A 21934-nucleotide genomic window follows, 5' to 3' on the forward strand; every position below is an offset into this window, starting at 1 on the left:
TAAGACTCAAAAACAAAAAACCCAGCCTGTTTTTCTTCCTGAACCTTTTATTTATCTAGAAATAGAGCAGTTTGGGATTTGAAGTTTCTAAGATATTTGGGGGCCAAAAAAACCCCCACACCTCTGTGAGATGCATAAATTCTCACTAAATTTTAAATACTGGTTTTTCAAACATTAAATTACAATTTTTACTTTATTCATTAATTTAGCAGAATTAGAAGTATTTACCCAAGTATCTGAAATGGCTGCTTGTAGACAGACAGGTAGGTTCTCTTCTGCCCATTACTACTGACCAGAAAGGAAAAGCTAGACATATACTTTTTAGTAAAGCAGAAAGTAAATAGAAACAAATGCCTTTGCCAAAATAAGATTTTGATTTTATTTTGAAAGTCATTTGAAAGATGCCAAGTAAAGGAGCTCAATGGATGTAGGTTTCAAATCCATATTCTTTCTAGCCCCATCAACAGTCTTTGTCATGCCAAAAAGTTGCTTTCTTTGGTAATATCCTATGTTTAGCTTCCTGGAGAAGAGATCTTTACCCATAAGCCGCCATCTTCATTTTTTTTGTAGAGTAGAGCTTTATTTCCAGGAAACAGCTTGTTAGTTGGAGATGGGTGTTTTTTTAAAAACATCAAGGTAGATCTAATATGTTGAACAAAGTGGGGTGGCTCAGCCAAAGGTGAAGTGGAAAAGTTCTGCAAAAACAAGATTATGGGTGTGAGAGAAGAGTTACCTTGCTATTCCCTACTTTGGCAAAGATGTCAAAATGTTGTCAGATCATTCTATGTATAAAAATATATATATACACACACACAGAGGTACTAAAAAATGTATACATATTTTAAAGGAAAGAACTGTTAAATTTGTAATACTCAAAGTTTAATGTTTGACTTCTGCAATTACAGCAGGTGTTCAATGTGACCTATATTCATCTTTTGTTATCAGTATATAGTATTAGAATTGTTCTAACAATTCTGTTAGAATTAGTTTCTTAAAATGTGTGTACATTTTTGGCATCCTCTCTAATACAGCAAAAATATGTAAGAACTAAGGTATACTGGATTAATAAAAAAGAAGCAGTTGATTGCTTACTGCTTCACCTATATAGATGTCTGTCCAGGACACTACTTACCCCCAATTAATACAGAGGTTAAATGGGGGTATTCAAAAATAAATATTACCCACTGAAAGAGAAGCAGCTATTACCTAGTCTAAACCCTTTTTTTTCTTACAGATGGGGAAACCAGGGTCCAGAGATTTAAGACTTACCCAACCTGTAAATTCTCACCTCTAGTATTTGTTTATCATCTTGCTGCAACCAGAAATCCACATGTGGAAATGGCATCCAGGAATACGGTCCTATCTGAAGTTGTTCTGTCTTTGCATCATAAATGCTAATCATCTAAAGAACATTTCAAGGATAGAATTTTAGGAATGTTGCCCATTCCTCAAGCCCTACCATTAAGGCAAGCTCCAGTGTAGTCTAATGCTTAAGACATTTATCTGGATAAGCTTCTTAAAAATTTTGTCTTAAATAACAACAAAAGCTGCCACCTAGTGAACACTTCCAATGTGTCTAAGGTTGCACTTTGTGGGTAACATATGTTACTGTGTTTGGTCCTGACAATACTGCAAGAAGATGGCATTTTTTCCTATTTGGGGTGAAAACTAGAGACTCAGGGACAGAGCACATTTCTCAGGTCACATGTCTAGCAAGCATCAGAGCTGAGTCTCCAACCCAGGTGTGTCTGACTAAAGTCCATGCTCCTCACTGCTACGTAAAACATTATTTATACTGAAAGCAATTAAATCACCTTGCGTTTTAAAAGCACACAATGCCTGATGCCTGATCAATAGAAAGGAAAAACCAGCTTGTAAAAACACTGATTTGCCAAATGGTTAAGTCTCTGATTTCCCTAATTTGCCAATAGCAGTTTCCAGCTTAACCAGCGATATTCAATTTTGGTTACTAAGATGAGAAAGTATGTTCTGAATATTAACTAAATTAAGGCCATTATGCTACTTGAGAAATTGTAGGAGGAATTCTGAAAATGTTAAAGGGTTGACAAAACAAATCATTCTAAATCCAAATACATTTTCCAAGGAGAATGTCACTGTTTCATAAACCAGCAGATTTCTTTTGGGTACACTACAGGTGGCTTTTATTTTTTTCAATTCTTTGCCCCATTCCTCGAGTGGCACGTTAAGTCTTGGGATTTTTCTTTTGTTGTACAGGGTCTTGCTCTGTTGCCCAGGCTAGAGTACAGTGGCCTCATCATCACAGCCCACTGCCACCTCAAACTCCTGGGCTCAAGCAATCCTCCTCCCTCCACCTCCCAGGTAGCTGGGAATATGGTCATGTACCACCACACTGGCTAATTTTTCCATTTTTTTTGTAGAGGCTCTATGCTAGTCTTTTAACTCCTGGTCTCAAGCAATATTCCCGCTTTGGCCTCCCAAAGTGTTGGGATTACAGGCGTGAGACGTTGTACTTGGCTGGGTTTTATTTGTCTAACTTTTTTTTGTTTTTTTTGAGACAGAGTCTCACTTTGTCACCCTTAGTAGAGTGTCATGGCATCACAGCTCATAGCAACCTCCCATTCTTGGGCTCAAGCAATTCTCTTGCCTCAGCCTTACAAGTAACTGCGACTACAGGTCCCTGACACAATGCCTGGCTATTTTTTTTTAGAAATGGGCTCTCTAGCTCAGGTTGGTCTTGAACTCATGAGCTCTAGTGATCTCCCCACCTTGGCCTCCCAGAGTGCTGGGATTACAGGCATAAGCCACCACACCCGGCCTATTTTTCTAACTTTCAAAATTAGAATGTTATTTAATGAAAAAGCACCCTAAGGAAATTAGACTTTTAAAGTGATCTGATCATTCTTTTGGGTTAAATTGTACCAGCAAATTGCTTTTAAGTGACTTGTTCCAAAAGAATGAGGATCATGAGTGTAGAGGGGGAGAAACCTCTCCTCCCTCTTCCCAGCTTGGCTCTCTTTGTGGGAACTTTATATGGGATATTCTTACAAAGTAAAGAGGTTCATTCTATTTGGATCTGGATGTTATGGGTTCACATATACCTCTGTCTACACCTTGTAGGCAGAGAATTGGGGTCTGGAGCTTACAACCTAACAACTTTCTGCAGTAGCTCACACCTGTAATCCTAGCACTCTGGGAGGCTGAGGCCAGTGGATTGCTTGAGGTCAGGGGTTTGAGACCAACCTGAGCAAGAGTGAGACCCTAACTATAAAAAAATAGCTGTGCATTGTGGCGGGCACCTGTAGTCCTAGTTACTTGGAAGGCTGAGACAAGGATTGCTTGAACCCAGGAGTTTGAGGTTGCTGTGAACTATGTGACACCATGGCACTCAGCCCTGGGCAAACTAAGTGAGACTCTGTCAAAAAAAAAAAAAAAAATCTGAAAACATTCATTAGTCTTCCAAGGCGGGTATGGTCCCTGACAGTTTACAGCTCTAAGGAGGCTAACATAAACTTTTCATTTCTAAGATCTATAAAACTTAAAGCTTTGGCATTTGATGCTGTTTTTTAAAACTCCTTAACACAAAGATGATTTCAAACTCACTGGTCCCCCTGTTAAGGCCCGCGCAGCACGTAGCTCTTCTTCTGGACCCCGATCTTGAAAAGAGGCTCTATAAATCTCTGCAGTTTTAACGTTAACAGCTGTGAGGGAAAACAGGCTGCGTATGAATCGACAAAAGACCATAATGAAGACTTATGTACAGTCTCACATTCCTCCCACCATACCTAAGAGAAAAGAATGGAAATGGAACAAAATGAAGCTCCCCCTTCCTGGAAAGAGAAAATGCAACCTTTTTAACCAAGCATCTCAGTGAACACAGCTGCAGGCCTCAGCTGGACTAGGTAAAATTTTGTTCTGAACCAAGAGCTCCAACCCATGTGAGACGTCTGCCATCCTTGCAGACCTGTGGCAGAATCTCCCTGGTCAGCCCTGTCTGTGTATGGCTGGGAGCAGAAAGGTAGACAGCGATCATGGCAAAGTCTGTGCTTCTATTTGTTTGAATTTGTACAGTTTAGTATTTTACACACACACACACACACACACAGTTATAAAATAATGACCACTATGTACCTACCACCCACAGCTAAATAAACATCACAGATATTTGCAGAAGTCCTCTGCAAATATAGCCAATTTCATGCCATTTCCTCAGGAGTCCTAGGGGCTGTCACAGGAGAGAGGAGGGTTCTAGGTTTTCTCACCCTGACAGTTTTATACTTTCTTTTTATAGGATCTTAGTTCTCAATCAAAACCTTTCTTGGTTCCTGATATATAAGAAGATTCTAAAACCCCCTCTCATGTCCACCCCCCCAGTCTCCCCGCAAGCACTAGCTAGAGAAAAGCCCACCTGGCTTCCTGGGAAGAAAAGAAGCCTATTAACACTTAGCCACTCATGGGGATGGGTACAAGGCTGTGCTTTACATTTGCTACCTTGTTTTCTTAAGATGTGCACATTATTTCTATTTTGTAGATAGAAGTTAGAAAAGTTAAGCTATTTGTCCAAGGTCTCAAAGCAACTACACAGCAGTTGGGATCACAAGTTGGCTAGATGAGACTTTTTAGCTGGAGCCTCCCTTGTCAATGTGTGACCAAGCTGCCAACTTGCAAATAACTTACTTACCAATGCCATAAATGACTGGGAAGTGGTTTTCATTTTCTTCACGGTCATTTAATTCTGTAAGATAAAAAAAAAATTTTTTTTAAGATACAATTTTAAAGAAATAAACCACTTTCTTTCTTTTTTGAGGTAAGAGTCTTGCTCTATTGCCCAGGCTAGAGTGCATGGCATCAGCCTAGCTCACAGTAACCTACAACTTCTGGATTCAACTGATCCTCCTGCCTCAGCCTCCCAAGTAGCTGGGTCTATAGGTAACCACCACAATACCTGGCTAATTTTTTTTTTTTCTAATTTTAATAGAGACCAGGTCTTGCTCTTGCTCAGCCTGGTCTTGAACTCCTGAGCTCAAGGGATCCTCCTGCCTCGGCCTCCCAGAGTGCTAGGATTACAGGTGCAAGTCACCGCTCCCCTCATTTTGTATGATAAAGATCTCTAAGAAGAAGCCCTCATTGCAAAGGGATGGGAGGGACAGAAAAATGAAATGGACTCTGGCCCTGTTTTCCTGCTGAGTCCCAGGACAGGCAGGTTTATGCTAAACAAACTGACACACACAGTCAGTCCCTTCAACCCCCACCTTCTCCATGCACCATTTTTGCCACACAAGGTGGCAGGTCCTCTCTGAGATCCAGTACCCTTTCCTCCCTTGAGCACAGAGAGGCTTCTGAAAATCCCCAGGAAGGAGACAAGAGGTGTCCTGGCATGTCAACTAAAGCTGAACAGGATTTGGATGTTGGCCAGGAGAGGAAGGCCATTCTAGCGATGACAAAAGCCAGAACCGAAGTCAGCAAAGCAGTGACAAACTGAGTGTGTCTTCTACAACTTATGACCTGGTTCTAGGTCCTGCTAGAAGGGTGGGGATAAAATGGTCCTGAAACCCATAGCTTTGAGAAAAATGGCAGAACTTACCTGTCACACATAATGTCACTAAGTGAGTATCAACTTCTTGACTGTCAAATTCACCTACAATTAGAATTTTAAAACTAGATGATAAAAAAGTCCTTTATTTAGCAGAACATACTGCTGAGCAAACCCAAAAGGGGGAACAGGACAGCAGCCACCTGGGTGCTCCCCACACCACAAGCCAAGGGAACCAACACCACAGGACCCTGAGTGCCAAGTGACAGGCACATTGTTAGCCTTAGGTCCAAGGGATACCAGACTGAGTCTTCCCATTTTTCTCTTTACTCAGAGATTTTGAGGGATATATACGTTTATAAGAGAGGATTTTTACTCTTCTAAGTAACCTGTTTCTGATTATCAGGACTGTTAAAAATCTGGACATTGTAAAAGATTTGGACAACACAGAAGAAGATCAGGAAGTTGGTTTTTAATGCTCGTTATCCTCACACTGTTACTGTTCAGTGTATTTTCTTGCACATTTTTCTACACACACCTGAACTTATACCATTGAGACAACTTTAATTTTATATTCTGATTTTTTTGTATGTGTGTTCCCACGTAATTCACACCTCTTTGTGTTATTTTTTAGTGACCACATAATCCTTTTACTGATAACATTGATTACTTCCTATTGTAAATAATGTTCTACTGCTCATTTGGGGACATAAATCTCTGTATGTATTTCAGATTATTTTCTTAGACTACATTCCTACAAGGGGAAATAGTGGGATATGAACCTTTTTTTTTTTCTTTTTTTGTTGTTTGTTTTTGAGACAAGAATCTCATTATGTCGCCCTTGGTAGAGTGCTATGGCGTCACAGCTCACAGCAACCTCCAACTCTTGGGCTTAAGCGAGTCTCTTGCCTCAGCCTTCCAAGTAGCTGGGACTACAGGTGTCCACCACAATGCCCAGCTATGAACCTTTGCTTCTAAGACGTAAGCCACAACACCAAATTGCTTCCCCCACAGGATGCATGCTAGACAGGGGTGGGGAACCTGCAGCCTTAAGAAAACCCATGGCTTTCTTGGTCCTTAAGTGTGACCTTTTGACTGAATCAAAATTTTACAGAACATATTGTTTTATTAAAAAGGGTAAACGTCAGAGAAAAATGAAGCTTTTCTCATCTTCTTTGGTGCTTAAGAAAGAACATTCTTGATACCCGAAGGCCATAGGTTCCCCACCCCTGGTGGCCAGTGTATGATCTGGCACTGTAAGCCTATCTCACAGCTCGGCAATTAATAAATACACAACAATGTCTCATTTTGCTTGCTTTTTGAAAATATTTGTTAATTTGATAGAGAAAAAAATGTTATCAGTGTTTTAGTTTCCTGAGATTACAATGATGGGTGGTTCTATTTTTACACAATGTAGAGCATTTGCTATTTTGGAATGTGTTGACTGGTATTTTTAAAAAAAAAAAATCTTACCTCTGTCCTGTTATCCCTTAGAAATTAGCTCTATGTGACCCTGTCTTTATATAGAATCCCAAGCTGAGCAGCCTTGTTTTTTCATACTGCCCCAAGTAAGTGTGTCTCTTAGGTTTTATATCAATTAAGCTAGAGTCTCGCTCTGTCTCCTAGGCTATAGTGCAGTGATGCAATCATAGCTCACTGCAACCTTGAACTCCTGGGCTCAAGCAATCCTCCTACTTTAGTTTCCTGAGTAGCTGGGACTGCAGGTGTGAGCCACTGTGCTCAGCTAGTTAGGATTTTTTTTTTTTTGAGACAGAGACTTCTCTGTCACCCCAGGTAATGCTGTGGCGTCATAACTCACAGCAACCTCAAACTTCTGGGCTTAAGATTTCCTCTTGCCTCAGCCACCCAAGTAACTGGGACTATAGGCACCTATTACAACACCTAGCTAATTTTTCTATGTTTTGTGAAGTTGGGGTCTTGCTCTTGCTCAGGCTGGTCTCGAACTCCTAAGCTCAAACAATCCTCCTGCCTTGGCCTCCCAGAGTGCTAGGATTACAGGTGTAAGCCACTGTGTGTGGCTAATTGGTTTTTTCTTTTTTTTTTTTTTGAGACAGATTTTTACTATGTTGCCCTCTGTAGAGTGCTGTGGTGTCATAGCTCACAGCAACTTCAAACTCGTGGACTTAAGCGATTCTCTTGCTTCAGCCTCCCAAGTAGCTGGGACTATATGGTCCCACCACAACACCCGGCTATTTTTTGGTTGTAGTTATCACTGTTGTTTGGCAGGCCCGGGCCAGGTTCGAACCCACCAGCCCCAGTATATGTGGCTAGCACTCTAGTCACTGAGCTACAGGTACTAAGCCAGCTAGTTGGTATTTTTAACCCAAGCAAGAATACATCCAAATTTTTGACAATATAAGGAAAAAACAGTGAACTTACTGAGAAGCTGATGGGTAAGTTTTTGTGACAATTGCCTATCATCACTGAAGCCTCCCACAAGGTGCAATTCCAGCCTAGCAAAGAGACACGACAACAGTCAGAGGCCACAACAACACACCAACACAACGTTACTTTGATTTTAGTTCTCAGCTTCCAGGTCTTCGTTGTGCCATGGCACATGTAGAAACATCTGCACCGCTCATGGGGGAAAAGGGGTGAGGCTGCCAAAGCCAGGGGTGGGCATCTGGGGACCTTGCCCAAGAACCCTGATGACTGAGTGGGTCTGTATCTGACACACATGTGATGCTGCTTACAAGAAAAACTTGGATAAAGTGAAAAAAGAAGAAAAATTATAAAACAAATGTAATGCTGCCTTGAAGCAGAGGGTGAAGAACTCTGCTCTAAAAAGAATGACTGTATTGTGTCATTTACCTGCCCCAAGTGGGACCTGTCAAAACCTTCAACGACTTGGCCTGAGAGCAACTGGGGTATGGGGATGAGACTAGGGAAGTGAGCTTCCGTTAAGAGCCCACCAGTAGGTAGACAGTTCTTGTGTGCTGTCTCCTTTAATGGCCACTGTATCCAGTGAGAGGATTATCACTGCCATTTTACAGAGAAGGAAATGGGATCTGTTACCCACTACCCCAGACTCTCCCAAAATGTGTTCCACTGAACGTTAGCCCATCATGGGAAAAAAATGTGTTCTTAGAGTCAAATAAGTTCGGGAGATCTTGCCCACTGTAACCCCTCCCTATGATTCACATTGCCCATTAGCACAATAACGCTCTGAGAAGTCCTATAATTGAAAAACATCAAACTAAATTGTTCTGACAATCATAGAATTGGCCTGTGGCCAGGTCTGGTGACCTAATCTGTGGGGCCCAGTGCTAAATGAAAATGATGTTTTGTGACTGCATGGGTTGCACACTTATGATCATGAAGCCAGCCCAGCCTGTGGCAATAGAACCAGCCAGAAATTGCATTAAATTTAAAAATTTGGCTAGGCACAGTGGCTCACTTTAATACTAGCCCTTTGGGAGACTGAGATGGGAGGATCACTTATGGCCAGGACTTTTGAGATCAGCCTGAACAAGAGCGACACCCCATCTCTACAAAAAGTTAAAAAATTGGGCGGAGCCTGTGGCTCAGTCAGTGGGGCGCCGGCCCCATATACCGAGGGTGGCAGGTTCAAACCCAGCCCCAGCCAAACTGCAACCAAAAAATAGCCGGGCGTTGTAGCGGGCGCCTGTAGTCCCAGCTACTTGGGAGGCTGAGGCAAGAGAATCGCTTAAGCCCAGGAGTTGGAGGTTGCTGTGAGCTGTGTGAGGCCACGTCACTCTACCGAGGGCCATAAAGTGAGACTCTGTCTCTACAAAAAAAAAAAAAAAATTTAGCCAGGCGTGGTGGTGCACACCTATAGTCTCAGCTATGTGGGAGGCTGACGGAGGATCGCTTGAGCTCAGGAGTTGAAGGTTGCAGTGAACTATGATGGAACCACTGCACTCTAGCCTAGGAGACAGAGTGAAACACTGCCTAAAAAAACAAACAAATTTTTTCCTTGGCCCTTGTCCTGGGAGTATGATTGGATTTCTGACCCCTTCTACCCACCAAAATGCTTTGGGTACAATGAACAATGAACACTGTCTTGGTGGAGACATAATGAAAGCTATTTTGAAGTAAGAAAAAAATTGATCTCCTGGGATTCTTAGCATTTGTATATGACTCGAAGAGTTCACTCGGTGGCTCCCCTAGCTGGAGAGAGCCAAATAAAATGAGCGCAATGCTGGTGGTGCCTATAGCACAGTGGTTACCACATGCACCAAGGGTGGTGGGTTGGAGCCCCGCCTGAGCCAGCTAAACATCATTGACAACTGCAACCAAAACATAGGCAGGCATTGTGGCAGGCGCCTGTGGTCCCAGCTACTTGGGAGGCTGAGCCAAGAGAATCGCTTAAGCCCAAAGTGTCTGAGGTTGCTGTGAGCTGTGATGCCATGGCACTCTACGGAGGGTGACATAGACTGTGTCTCAAAAAAAAAAAGAAAGAAAAGAAAAGAAGGAGCACAATGCTTGCCAAGTCTACATAATGACAAAGAAGGAGAGGAGACAGGTGTGTGAGCACTGCTGTGACAGCCAGGCCTACATCATAGCTGAATGACTCCATGTACACTGAGTCTCAGTGTCCGCCTCTGTGAGCTGGTGGCAGCATACACCTCACTGTGGGGACGACAGGATTCAATGCTGTAATGGACTGTTCTCGTTCAGTAAACCACAAATATGCTGAAACTTAGAACTGCCCCTCGCCCCCAGCCACCTGCATGCTGCTTCTCTGCCTCATTTTTCTCCACTGTCCTCCTCACCAGTGACAATCCCACATTGTATACCATCTGTCTCCTTGCTTTAGAATAGCCATGCCACAGTGAAGGTGTTTTTGTCTACTTTGATCACTGCTACATCTTTGGCACCTACCTTGCTCATAGGAAACATTCAACAAATAATTGCTGAAGGAAGGACTGAATGAGGAGATACCACATTTGGGGTAAAACAAAACCAAGAAGTTCTGATACATGAACTTCAAGAAGTACATTACTGAGAGTAAATCCACAGGTTCAAAGTCAAACCTTCCATCTAAAATCCAGCCCTAATCCCTGCTTGTGCCCATCATCCATCCATTAAATCAACTGCTGATAACAGTGCTAATGCTGTGCCAAGTTCTGCTCTAGGGAAACAAGACAGACACAGTGAGAAGGGCCCTGTACCTTGCTGTAACAGCTTCCATAGCCATTTCCTATTGTGAAGTTCCCAATTCACAAAATAGAGTAGCGCGGCTCTCACCTTCCACATTGAGTGTGGTCGGAAAAGGATTTTATGGAGTTCATGATCAAGGGGACCTCAGCTTTGGTGTTGCTTCCATCACAATGTGTCAGGCAGGTTGCCCCATTACCTGAAGAACAAGGGCGAAATGACTCGTTATTCCCAATGAGAACTCAGTAAGCGAGCCAAGACTACTCCTGTCCACTCAGAACGCCTCATCTCTGAATGTCCTGTAAGAAGAAAAATAGAAAGTCTGTGCTGTGTGTCCCAGCCAACCCATTCTGACCGGGGCAACAGGGAGAGACCATGCAGACTAGAAAAAAGGCAAGTGAAGTCAGGTTTCAAATAAGACACCAGGGAACTCAATGGTGGTGAGAAATTAAATGGTCCCAAATGTTGGGTTGGTTTAAGTAATGGTTTCCTTCATCTCTCTCATCATACCTGTGTGCCTCAGGACCACAATGTGACAAGTGGTGGCATCATCAGAACCCAGAATGGAGATGGAGCCTGTTTAAAAAAGAAATAAAATAAAATATCCAATAGCCTTTGGGGATAATGCCCAATTCACTGCTTCCTAACCTACCATCCTTTGGGGAGGTCACTGCAAGCTCTCTTTGCTGAACATACAGAAGGCCCTGGGGTCCCACTTGCTGAACAGACTGACCTCTGAGAAGTCTGGCTCTTTCCTGTTTAATTAAAAAAAATAGTGACGTAAATTAGCGAGGATTGAATAACTAGAGAGTTGGAGAGAGCCAAAGTGGACTCTAAGTGGAAGCATACTAGTATGTCTGAGGTGTGTGTATTATTTGACAGAAGAGCTAAAATAAAAAGTAAAAAGCAGCAATAACAATCATTTGGAACAATGCAAAGATAACAAAGTTCTGGAGCGTTTTTTACCTATGAAAGAAGATTTCATAGTACCTACGAAGTAAGATGCAAAACCCTTTATCACATTTCTTTTTAAATCAGATTGTACTGGATGGTGGATGGGGGGGCTAAGAAATCACAGCCCTTTTTGATTTTCTTTAAAGAGGAAAAGGGTTAAAAACCTCCCTATCCCCTAACCTAATAATTCCACTTATAGAAAGCTGTACTAAGGAAATCACTCAAAATGTGTTCATCACTGTGTTATTTAGAGTGACAAAAAGGAGCAGCAACAGAAAAGGTAATTATGTGGAATCAACTCATAGCCAGGAACCAGAATCATGAAAAAGAAAACTGTGAGAGAAATAGTTTTAAAATGGTAAGTGCAAGATACAACAGTACACATTTTTTTTTTTTTGTAGAGACAGAGTCTCACTTTATGGCCCTTGGTAGAGTGCCGTGGCCTCACATAGCTCACAGCAACCTCCAACTCCTGGGCTTAAGCGATTCTCTTGCCTCAGCCTCCCGAGTAGCTGGGACTACAGGTGCCCGCCACAACGCCCGGCTATTTTTTGGTTGCAGTCAGCCGGGGCCAGGTTTGAACCTGCCACCCTCGGTATGTGGGGCCGGTGCCTTACGGACTGAGCCACAGGCGCCGCCCAATAGTACACATTTTTTTCTCTTTGAGACAGAGTCTTGCTGTTGCCCTCAGTAGAGTGCTGAGGCATCACTGCTCACAGCAACCTCAGACTCTTGGGTTTAAGCGATTCTCTTGCCTCAGCCTCCCGAGTAGCTGGGACTACAGGCGTCTGCCACAACGCCTGGCTATTTTTTTGTTGCAGTTTGGCCAGGGCCAGGTTTGAACCTGCCACCCTTGGTATATGGAGCCGGTGCCCTACTCACTGAGCCACAGGCACCGCCCAGTACACATTTTTTTTAAAGAGCTGTCAATATGCTGTTGGCTGACTGTGTTGGCTCACACCTGTAATCCTAGCACTCTGGGAGGTCAAGGCAAGAGGACTGCTTGAGCTCAGTAGTTTGAGACCAGCTTAAGCAAGAGCAGACCCCATCTCTAGTAAAAATAGAAAAACTAACTGGATGCTATCGTCTGTAGTCCCAGCTACTTGGGAGGCTGAGGCAGACAAGAGGATCACTTGAGCCCAAGAGTTTGACGTTGTTGGGAGCTATGATGACCACTGTACTCAAGGCAATAGACTAAGACTGTCTTAAAAGAAAAACCAAAAACAAAAAAGCTATCAATATGCTATCAATACAGCAATGATTAAATGCTTATATACACAGGAAAAAATACTGGAAGGAAACGGACCAACAGAACCATGGCAGCATCGTAACAGAATAAAATGGTGATTTTACTATTGCTGTTGTCTTTATCCTCTAAATGTTCTATGATGCAGTGATGTTACTATAAAAGTAGAAAAACAAAATGGGTTAAGAAAATTTATGAAGGCTATGTTAATATTAGGTGTCAAAAAATGTCTAATTCAATATTTGTAAAAAAAAAAAAAAAAACAGAAAGAAAAGCCCTATGCAATAAGCTGTTAAAAGAACTCAGATGGTTACATTCTTTAATAAAAACTAAAACAGGCTTGGTGCTTGTAGCTCAGTGATTAGGGTGTTAACCATGTACACAGGGGCTGGCAAGTTCAAACCCAGGCCTGCTAAACAATGACAACTGCAACAACAACAACAACAACAAAAATTGCTGGGCATTGTGCTGGGCGCCTGTAGTCCCAGCTACTTTGGAGGCTGAGGCAAGAGAATGGGTTGGGCCCAAGAGTTTGAGTTTGCTGTGAGGTGTGATGCCACAGCACTCTACCAAGGGTGACACAGTGAGACTCTGCCTCAAAAAAATAAATAAATTGGCTTGGCGCCCGTAGCATAGTGGTTACAGCGCCAGCCACATGTACCGAAGCTGGTGGGTTCGAACCCAGCCTGGGCCTGTTAAACAACAATGACAACTGCAACAAAAAATAGCCGACTGTTGTGGTGGGTGCCTGTAGTCCCAGCTACTTGGGAGGGTGAGGCAAGAGAATCACTTAAGCTCAAGAGTTTGAGGTTGCTGTGAGCTGTGACACCATAGCACTCTACTGAGGGCAACATAGTGAGACTCTGTCCCAAAAAAATAAATAAATAATAAAAACAAACTTTTTTTCAAAGTTGTTAAATTGATATACTGAAATGTATCATATTAATTCCTTTTTACTCGCAACATATAAAGTCCTCAGGAGTCCTTATGCAAATGTCTAAGAACATGTATGTTTTGGGGCAGCACCTATAGCTCAAGGAGTAGTGTGCCAGCCCCATAAGCTGACAGTGGTGGGTTCAAACCCAGCCCCGGCCAAAAAAACTTGCAAAAAAAAAAAAGAAAAAGAACATGTATGTATTGTCTGCATTGGAGAATAGTTTTGCAGTCTTCACCTTATATCAGCTTCCTGTCGTTTCTCATGACTTCAATTAACATAAGTTAGTGCTTGCTTAATAAAATACAGAGCTGTAATAACATAGTGATCAGCTGGATTAGTTATATGGTGTTTTCTTCCTTTCTTTCTTTTTTTTTTTTTTTTTTGGTGACAGAGTCTCACTTTGTTCCCCTTGGTAGAGTGCTCTGGCATCATACCTCACAGCAACCTCTAACTCCTGGTCTCAAGTGATACTCTTGTCTCAGCCTCCTGAGTAGCTGGGACTACAGGCGCCTGCCACACGCCTGGCTATTTTTAGAGATGAGGTCTCACTCTGGCTCAGGCTGGTCTCGAACCCATGAACTCCGCAATCCACCCGCCTCAGCCTGCCAAGTGCTGGGATTACAGGCGTGGGCCACTGCGCCTTCTTTTAATAAACTTCCATTGAGTGGAAGCAAGGTAGTAAAAAAATGAGACAAGCCCCTCAAATTAAGAAACAAACTAAGGATTAAGTGAACTGCAGTGTAAAAGTAGACTGGCAAGACAACTTCACTTGCGGTACAAGGCTATGAGAAATAGATGTGGCTGGTTGTTCTAAAGCTCAGAACGCCTTGCTATCAGTGAACGCCTGTCGCTTTCATAGCACTTCTTGCCTCACCTGAATTCAGAATAAACATAAGGGAGAATTCAGAATTCCCTCATTATTTCTTTAATACTTACCTTCTGCTTTGTTCTTGGGGGAGATGAGGGAGAGTAATTTTTTACCACTCATTTTTACAATTGGGTCACCACCCACAAGCAAAGGCTATTTGTGAAGAATGACTTTGAATTATGACTTTCATAAAGACCAAGAATCATATCTGTCTTCAGCACAGCTCCTACTATTTCCCAAAGAAATAAAAGCAAAAATTATCAGAAGAGATAATACCACAAAGACTAAAACAGTATGCTGTTTTGCTCTTCCAGTTTAAGAAATGAAAAAAAGTTTAGCCAAACTTCTCTTTCCACAAACACACAGTCCTACTTTATAAACTCGACTATGTCCTGAAATAAAAGTAGCCCCAGTTTTCCTCTAATATCTTCTGGAAACTAATGTTCACTAAAAAATATCTTTTCCCTCAGTCACTCATCCTCCTTTTCTAATTCCTATTCAATGGCATTATTCTTTTAACCCAGGTATAAGAAAACTTTTTCTGAAAAGGGCCAGACAGCAAATATTCCACACTTTTCAAGGCTGCGTGATCTCTGTGCCAACTGCTCAAGTCTGCTTTTGTAGCATGCAAGGAGCCATAGATAATAACTGAACAAACAGATGTGGCTGTGTTCCAATAAAACTTTATAGCTGACATTAAAATCTGAATTTCATGTCATAAAATATTATTATTCTCTTGATCTTTTTCTAACCCTTTATAAGTGTAAAAAACAGCCAAGTGCAGGGCAGCACCTGTGGCTCAGTGAGTAGAGCACTGGCCCCATAAAACGAGGGTGGCACGTTCGAACTCAGCCCCAGCCAAACTGCAACAACAACAACAAATAGCCGGGCACTGTAGCAGGCGCCTGTAGTCCCAGCTACTCGGGAGGCTGAGGCAAAAGAATCTCCTAAGCCCAAGAGCTGGAGGTTGCTATGAGCCGTGATGTCACAGCACTCTTTCAAGGGCGACAAAGTGAGACTGTTAAAAAAACAAACAAACAAAAAACAGCCAAGTGCAGTGGCTCACGCCTATAATTCCAGCTCCTTGGAAAGGTGAGCTAGGAGGATTGCTTCAGGCCAGAAGTTTGAGACCAGCCTGGGCAACACGGTGAGACCACCCATCTCTATGAAAAAATTTTTTTAATTAGCCAGGTGTGGTGGTGGTGGGTGTTTGTAGTCCTAGTTAATCAGGAGGCTTAGTTACTAGTTACTTAGGCCTGGTTACTTGAGGCAGGAGGATCACGTCAGCCTAAGCATTTGAGGTTACAGTGAGGTATGAACACACTACTGCACTCCAGAAGACCTTGTCTCTAAAAAAAAAAAAAAAAAAAAAAATGTAAAAACCATTCTTGGCTGATAGGCTCTACACAAACAGGGCCTGGCCCAGAGGCCAGTTTATTGGCCCGTGTTTAGCCAATCACACAGCTGTCACCTCCGGGATGATTGTGGATCTCCTGCCCCTGCTGCCATATTGGTCAACTCTTCCCTCATGAAGGGCAGAGTACGAACGTGCTCAGTGAACTAGCAAGCACAGTGATGTTAAAGAAATTATTAATAGGTGTCATTCTCAAAACTGAGCCTTCTTTTCCATTCCCATACCGAAGTTCAGCCCTTCCCTGTCCTCCATCTGAGTTACTGCTATATACACACACATACACACATGCATATATATATTTTTTTAGAGAAAGAGTCTCACTTTGTTGCCCTCGGTAGAGTGCCGTGGCTTGTTGCCCTCGGTAAAGTGCCATGGCGTCACAGCTCACAGCAACCTCCAGCTCTTAGGCTTAGGTGGTTCTCTTGCCTCAGCCTCCCGAGTAGCGCCCGCCACAACACCCGGCTATTTTTTTGTTGCACTTTGGCTGGGTCCAGGTTTGAACCAGCCACCCTCGGTATATGGGGCAGGCACCCTACTCACTGAGCCATAGGCGCTGCCCCTACACACACACACACACACACACACATATATACTTTTTTTTTTTTTTTTGAGACTAGAGTCTCACTGTCACCCTTGGTAGAGTGCCCTGATATCATAGCTCACAGCAACCTCAAACTCTTGGGCTCAAGCAATCCTCTTGCCGCAGCCTCCCAAGTAGTTGGGAATACAGGTGCCTGGTATAGCAGCCAGCTCTTTTTAGAGACAGGGTCTTGCTCTTGCTCAGGCTGGTCTTGAACTCCTGAGCTCAAGCAATCTACTCCCAGAGTGCGAGGATTACAGCGTGAGCCCCTGGGCGTGCTGTTGGCCTCTGGGCTTCCACTTCTTCCTGCAGGAAATGGGCACGATGGCACCGCCTTTAGTCTGGGTGAGGATGATAAACTGAGAGGAGGCCAGTGGGACTGTGCTGTACCTGGGCCCTGACGATGGCTATTTCCATCCCCACGTCTATTCCCAGCCTGCAAAGTCTCACTTGGCACAGTCTATCCTACCCCATAGCTGCTAGCATCACTGTTTCAAAACACTGATTTTGTTGCATCACTTTTCTGCTCCAAAACTTGAGTCCAGCAATTTTACTTGTAGGCATAACAAATACAAAAGTTAAAATATAACACAAAGGTTTAAAAAGTCTTCACTCTTAGAATGCGCATGTTAAGGGAAACATCATTAACATCTATATTTAAAAGCAGGAACTAAATTATGCTGCATTCGTATTGTGGAATTCTATGAAACCATCAGACAGGATGTCACAGGACTCTATGAGAATGCCGGAAAAAACCAATCAAACAATAAACAAACTGAAAAAAAGATGTTGCAGGCCTGATCACTGAGCATCCAGGGACTGGTTAAGAAAGAAGGCGCTAGATAACTACTGTCCAAAGGGACTTTCCACAGGGATGGCAACAGTCTATATTTGCACCGTCTCATATGGTCAGAGCATGTGGCTGCTTGGCATTTGAAATATGCCTCAGTGTGACTGAGGTACTGATTTTAGGTTTCATTTATTTCATTTTAATTAATTTATATGTTAGTATCCACGTATGGTACATACGTAGTCCCGCTATAGCAGGCGTCCTCAAACTTTTTAAACAGGGGGCCAATTCACTGCCCCTCAGACCGTTGGAGGGCCGGATTATAGTTTAAAAAAAAAACAAAACTATGAACAAATTCCTGTGCACACTGCACATATCTTATTTTGGAGTAAAAAACAAAACGGGAACAAATACAATTCACACTGCTTCATGTGGCCCGTGGGCCGTAGTTTGAGGACCCCTGCGCTATAGGGTCCAGGGCAGGTGGCCAGGGTTCCAATCCTGGCTTCACCACTTACAGGATGGGAGGACTGTGGGCAAGTTATTCAGCTCTGTGCTTCATAGTCCTCATCTGTAAAGTGGCGACAGCAACAACTACTGCTGTGGCACTGGGTCAGTTCCACTGTATTACTGTTGTTGTTTTTGTTATATGCTAGTCATAGCTATAGACAGGCAGGTACTGCATACTATTACATGAAAAAGACACAGTATAAAACCATATACAGTATGCTATCATTTTTGAAAAGTAAATTATAAATAAGAAAAACCTGTTAGGATAGTCACCAAACTGTGAAGAATGGTTGTGACCATAAGTTATTTTTCTTCTTTTTAATATTTACATTTCTATTTTCCTACAAAGAGGACACACTCTCTGTTATATAAAAATAATTAAACCTTTAATTTCTTCCCACTGCTAATTAGGTGAAAGTTCCATCGAAGCTCCTCAGTAATCCTGATCTAACCTACAACCCTTGGATTTACTTTCTGTTCTTCCTCTTTCATCCGGCCAGGGACACTGGCCAGTCCCTTGGCCCACAGGGTCCTTCCCCCTCCTGCCAGCCAGGCTCGCTCAGCTAGAGCACCCTTGCGCTTCTGTTCAAATCTCCCTCATGCCTTCATCCTTTCTCCCTTTGACTGCTGCAGATCACAGTGATAGCCCCTCCTCTGTGTTCCTGTAACATGAATTGGTCCCCACCACACTGCCTTCACAGGTCCAGTCTTCCCAAATAGCCCAAAACCTTCCTCTGAGAGGAGCCACCCTGGTAGGTTACCACATTCCTGCCTTTCTGCAGGGATCTAACTTTTTAACACAGAAACTTTCAAACAGACATAAATAGTATAGTCATCTAAATTGTCTGGGTGGCAATTATTATTATTTTTTTTTGCTTAGTTGAGTCCTACTCTTGACTTCACTAGTTAACAGTGTGACAGCGTCATATAGTACAGGGAAAGTGACAAAGCACCACACCCAGCCTAGTACTATTGGCTAATATTACCATTGTCTGTCCTGAAATGCAAGTTGAGGATCATACAGAGCTCTCCACTGTCTCTAAGTGCTTGTCATCCTATCCATCATTTTCGGGGTCATTTTGTTCATGCATTTATTTAACCAATTTACTGAGCACAAATTCTATTCCAAGGACTGCCCTAGGCTCTAAGGATACAAAGGTGAAGATATATACTCTCTATCTGCCTTCAGAAAGATTATATTCTGGGGGACAGATCAAACGGAGAACAAAGCAGGTGAGCAGACAAAATAATTACAAACTGTGCAACTGATACAGAGCAAACCTCTAGAACGCCTTCCCTAATCCCACAGACTAGGTCAGTTTTCTCTGCTTCGTATTTCAGAGTGAAAGGAGACAGGCACTTTTTCTTTATGGCACTTAACAGTTTATGATATTTGAACCATTCTTGGATTAGAAACCATTCTTGGACTAGAAACTATTCTCCCTAGTAAACTTGTAAACACCCCGAGAACAGGAAAGGTGAATAGCACTGTGCCCAATATATAGTAGGGGATCGGAATGTCTCTCTTCAGTAATAAACTCATTACCCTTTAACTGCATCTGGGCAAGTGGGAAGTCTGCCCCCACCCTCTGTTACGCTAAAACCTCCCCCATCCCAACAATCTCTGCATAACAAAGAGTTATGCTTGAACAAAGACTTCAGAAATCTGAGGACAAAAGCGGGGGAGAGAAAAATAAACCCTTCGCACCAGGGCGTGGTCCCATGGCCCAGCGTGGGTAAAACCGGGCCCTTTCTTCCGGTTAAAAATAACCAGGCGCCCTGAGTCCCGAGGGTAGGGGAGTAAGAGGAGAGGACTAGGGGTCTTCGCCAGGAGTCCCCGGCCCAAAGGCTCTCCGAAGCCCATACTGCAGTAACCTCCAGGTACCCGAGAACCCAAGGACCATGCAATGTTCAGCACAGGCTGGGGGATTCTCAGCAAGTGCCAGAGCAGGTGCTCAGACTTGCCTAAACAGGCCAAGTCTTGGCTGGGGGAGGGGCCGCCCTACCTAGGACTGGGGCGCGTCCCGGGGTGTCCTCAAACTGCGGCGCTGGGCGACCTTGGACAAGTCACCTAACCTCTCTGGGCTTCTGCCCCCTCTTCTGTAAAGGAGAACCTGAGCGGATACCCTCTGCAGTCTAAAGAAAGTAAAAGCTCCGCGAATCCCGCAAAAGAAGCCGGCAAGCGAGCTCCGGTTGTGCCCGAAGCACCTCAGCTACGCCAAGTTTAAAGTCTGTCTCGGGTGAGGGCGGGCGGTGGCGGGTGGGTGAGGAAGACTCTTGCTTGCCCGGCAGGTTCCCCGCGGGCCCGCCCCGAAGCCCCCTAGCCGGGCCCTGCTCACCTCCAGAGACGGGTGAGCTCGGACCAGGTCCCCGGCGGACTGCGGCAGCCGCACTCGCCGCCCCTCTACGAACAGCGGCATTCCGGACGCGGCCGCCGGGGCAGGCCCAGGGAGGCAGCTGCCTCCCCAGCCCCGGACCGCCCGCCGCCCCCGCCCCTCGCTCCGCTGTGCCCCGCCCTGTCCCGCCCTCGCCCCGCTGCGCCCGCCCCGCCCTCGCCCCGCCGCGGGCGCCGCCGGGAAGTGGAGTCTAGATGGAGGCGGTGTCACGCCAAGAGGCTGGGAGAGCCAAAGGCAGGCCGCTCGGCCTCACGGGAAATGTAGTCCGCCTCCGCAGGCGGCATTGGGAAATGTAGTCTCCAAAACGTGGGCGGGGAGTATGGGTCGGGAAAGCAGCCGGCCAGGGAGCAGCTCACTCCGCAGTGTCCTCTGCTTTCCTGAGCTCAGGTTCTGATGTCGGTCTGCTTGGCTTTAAGTCACTGCTCCCGCGCTTCTCAGGTGTATGAACTGCAAGTTGCAGTTTGGGACCCAGCTGTGTTGCTCCACAAGACTGTATTTGATGAGTAATATACATAAAATAGATCCTGAACTGTGCTAGCCCCACACGTTTAGAAAGCACCAGTAACACCTTGTACTTGGCATCCAGTAGGCGCTCATAGATAGGCAAGGAACCCCAGGGGAAGATCAGCTGGATATTAGGAGGCCAGGCCCTACTCTAAAGCTGGGTATCCACGTCTCACCGTGGGGCTCTTCTCTGAAACTTGGAAATATTCCTCAAATGGATCCAGATCTGCAGTGTATTAACAAAAAGCAAATTTACAGTGGATCCAGAGGTGAGATTAAGAAGAGGGAGCCGTCTCACAAGCAGTAGAAGATTCATTAGAATTTTATCACCTGTATTCCACGTCCTCATCCTTCACACACAAAATACTGGAATGAGAGAAAAACTGTAAGACAGCTGGTGGGTGTCCCCCAGCCCTGGCTTACCCAACTTCTCATGCTGAACAGCTCTAGCGAGCGAGAAAGTTATTTCTACTACTACACCTTCATTTTTCATTTGCTCCTCACAAACGCGGAGGTTACTGTCAACACCTTGTTCATTAAATAACTTGCATAGAGCGTACAAATAAGTGGTAGAACTAAGATTAAACCCGGCTTGATATGAGTGCAAAGCCAGTGTTCTATATCACTTTAGTATACTTCTAGGTGGTGAGACTGTAAACAACTCACTGTAATACAGGTAAAATTAAATAAATCCCAAGCAGGAAGCTTTGGGCTAAGACCTGCCTTGGTATCCAGAGTAATCTATTACTAGCACTGTGACCTTGACCAAGTTACTTACATTGCCTGGTTTTCTCATCTGTAGAATTAGGAATGATAATAGCATCTATTTGTTACCTGGCACATAGTTAAGTACTCAATAAAGATAACCATTACTGGAATTGCAGTGCAAAGAGTAGTCAGAAGAAATGAGGCATTTTGGAACTTTGAAGGTAAAGAACAATGTTCTGTCAGTTCTTCCTGGGGCTGGTTTGCTTTAACAAACTTTTAACTTTTGACTGCTTTTTCCAAGTAATTTCAGAAAGTTAATAAATCTCCTAGGCTGAATCTTGGTATATCAAAGCATCAAGTGAGCCAGATAACA

General features: G+C 43.9%; 2 protein-coding genes across 13 annotated transcripts in view; one reads left to right on the forward strand and one right to left on the reverse strand.

Annotated features, from left to right (window-relative positions):
- Positions 1 to 1400, forward strand: part of PDXDC1 (pyridoxal dependent decarboxylase domain containing 1) — a 48627-nt gene extending 47227 nt beyond the window's left edge. For all 8 annotated transcript variants that reach the window (XM_053555243.1, XM_053555235.1, XM_053555239.1 and 5 more), the window contains one exon: positions 1235 to 1400. In XM_053555243.1, coding sequence (XP_053411218.1) covers positions 1235 to 1294 — 60 coding nt within the window. In that variant the 3' untranslated portion in view covers positions 1295 to 1400. The remainder of the gene's footprint in view (positions 1 to 1234) is intronic.
- Positions 352 to 20469, reverse strand: NTAN1 (N-terminal asparagine amidase). 5 transcript variants are annotated; one of them, XM_053555245.1, is made up of 10 exons: positions 20293 to 20469; positions 11307 to 11409; positions 11165 to 11230; positions 10745 to 10853; positions 7913 to 7986; positions 5564 to 5617; positions 4661 to 4714; positions 3583 to 3680; positions 1289 to 1402; positions 352 to 695 (listed from the first exon to the last, which is right to left on the reverse strand). In XM_053555245.1, exons 1-10 carry the CDS (start codon positions 20371 to 20373, stop codon positions 513 to 515), a joined length of 936 nt encoding a protein of 311 aa, XP_053411220.1. In that variant the 5' UTR covers positions 20374 to 20469; the 3' UTR covers positions 352 to 512. The 5 variants fall into 5 exon arrangements, with proteins under 5 accessions (XP_053411220.1, XP_053411222.1, XP_053411223.1 ...); XM_053555247.1 differs by lacking the exon at positions 20293 to 20469 and adding an exon at positions 19960 to 20139; XM_053555248.1 differs by lacking the exon at positions 11307 to 11409.
- Between the last annotated feature and the right edge of the window lie 1465 nt (positions 20470 to 21934).

The sequence above is a fragment of the Nycticebus coucang genome, chromosome 12 (assembly GCF_027406575.1).
Source record: "Nycticebus coucang isolate mNycCou1 chromosome 12, mNycCou1.pri, whole genome shotgun sequence".
NCBI classification, from domain to species: domain Eukaryota; kingdom Metazoa; phylum Chordata; class Mammalia; order Primates; family Lorisidae; genus Nycticebus; species Nycticebus coucang.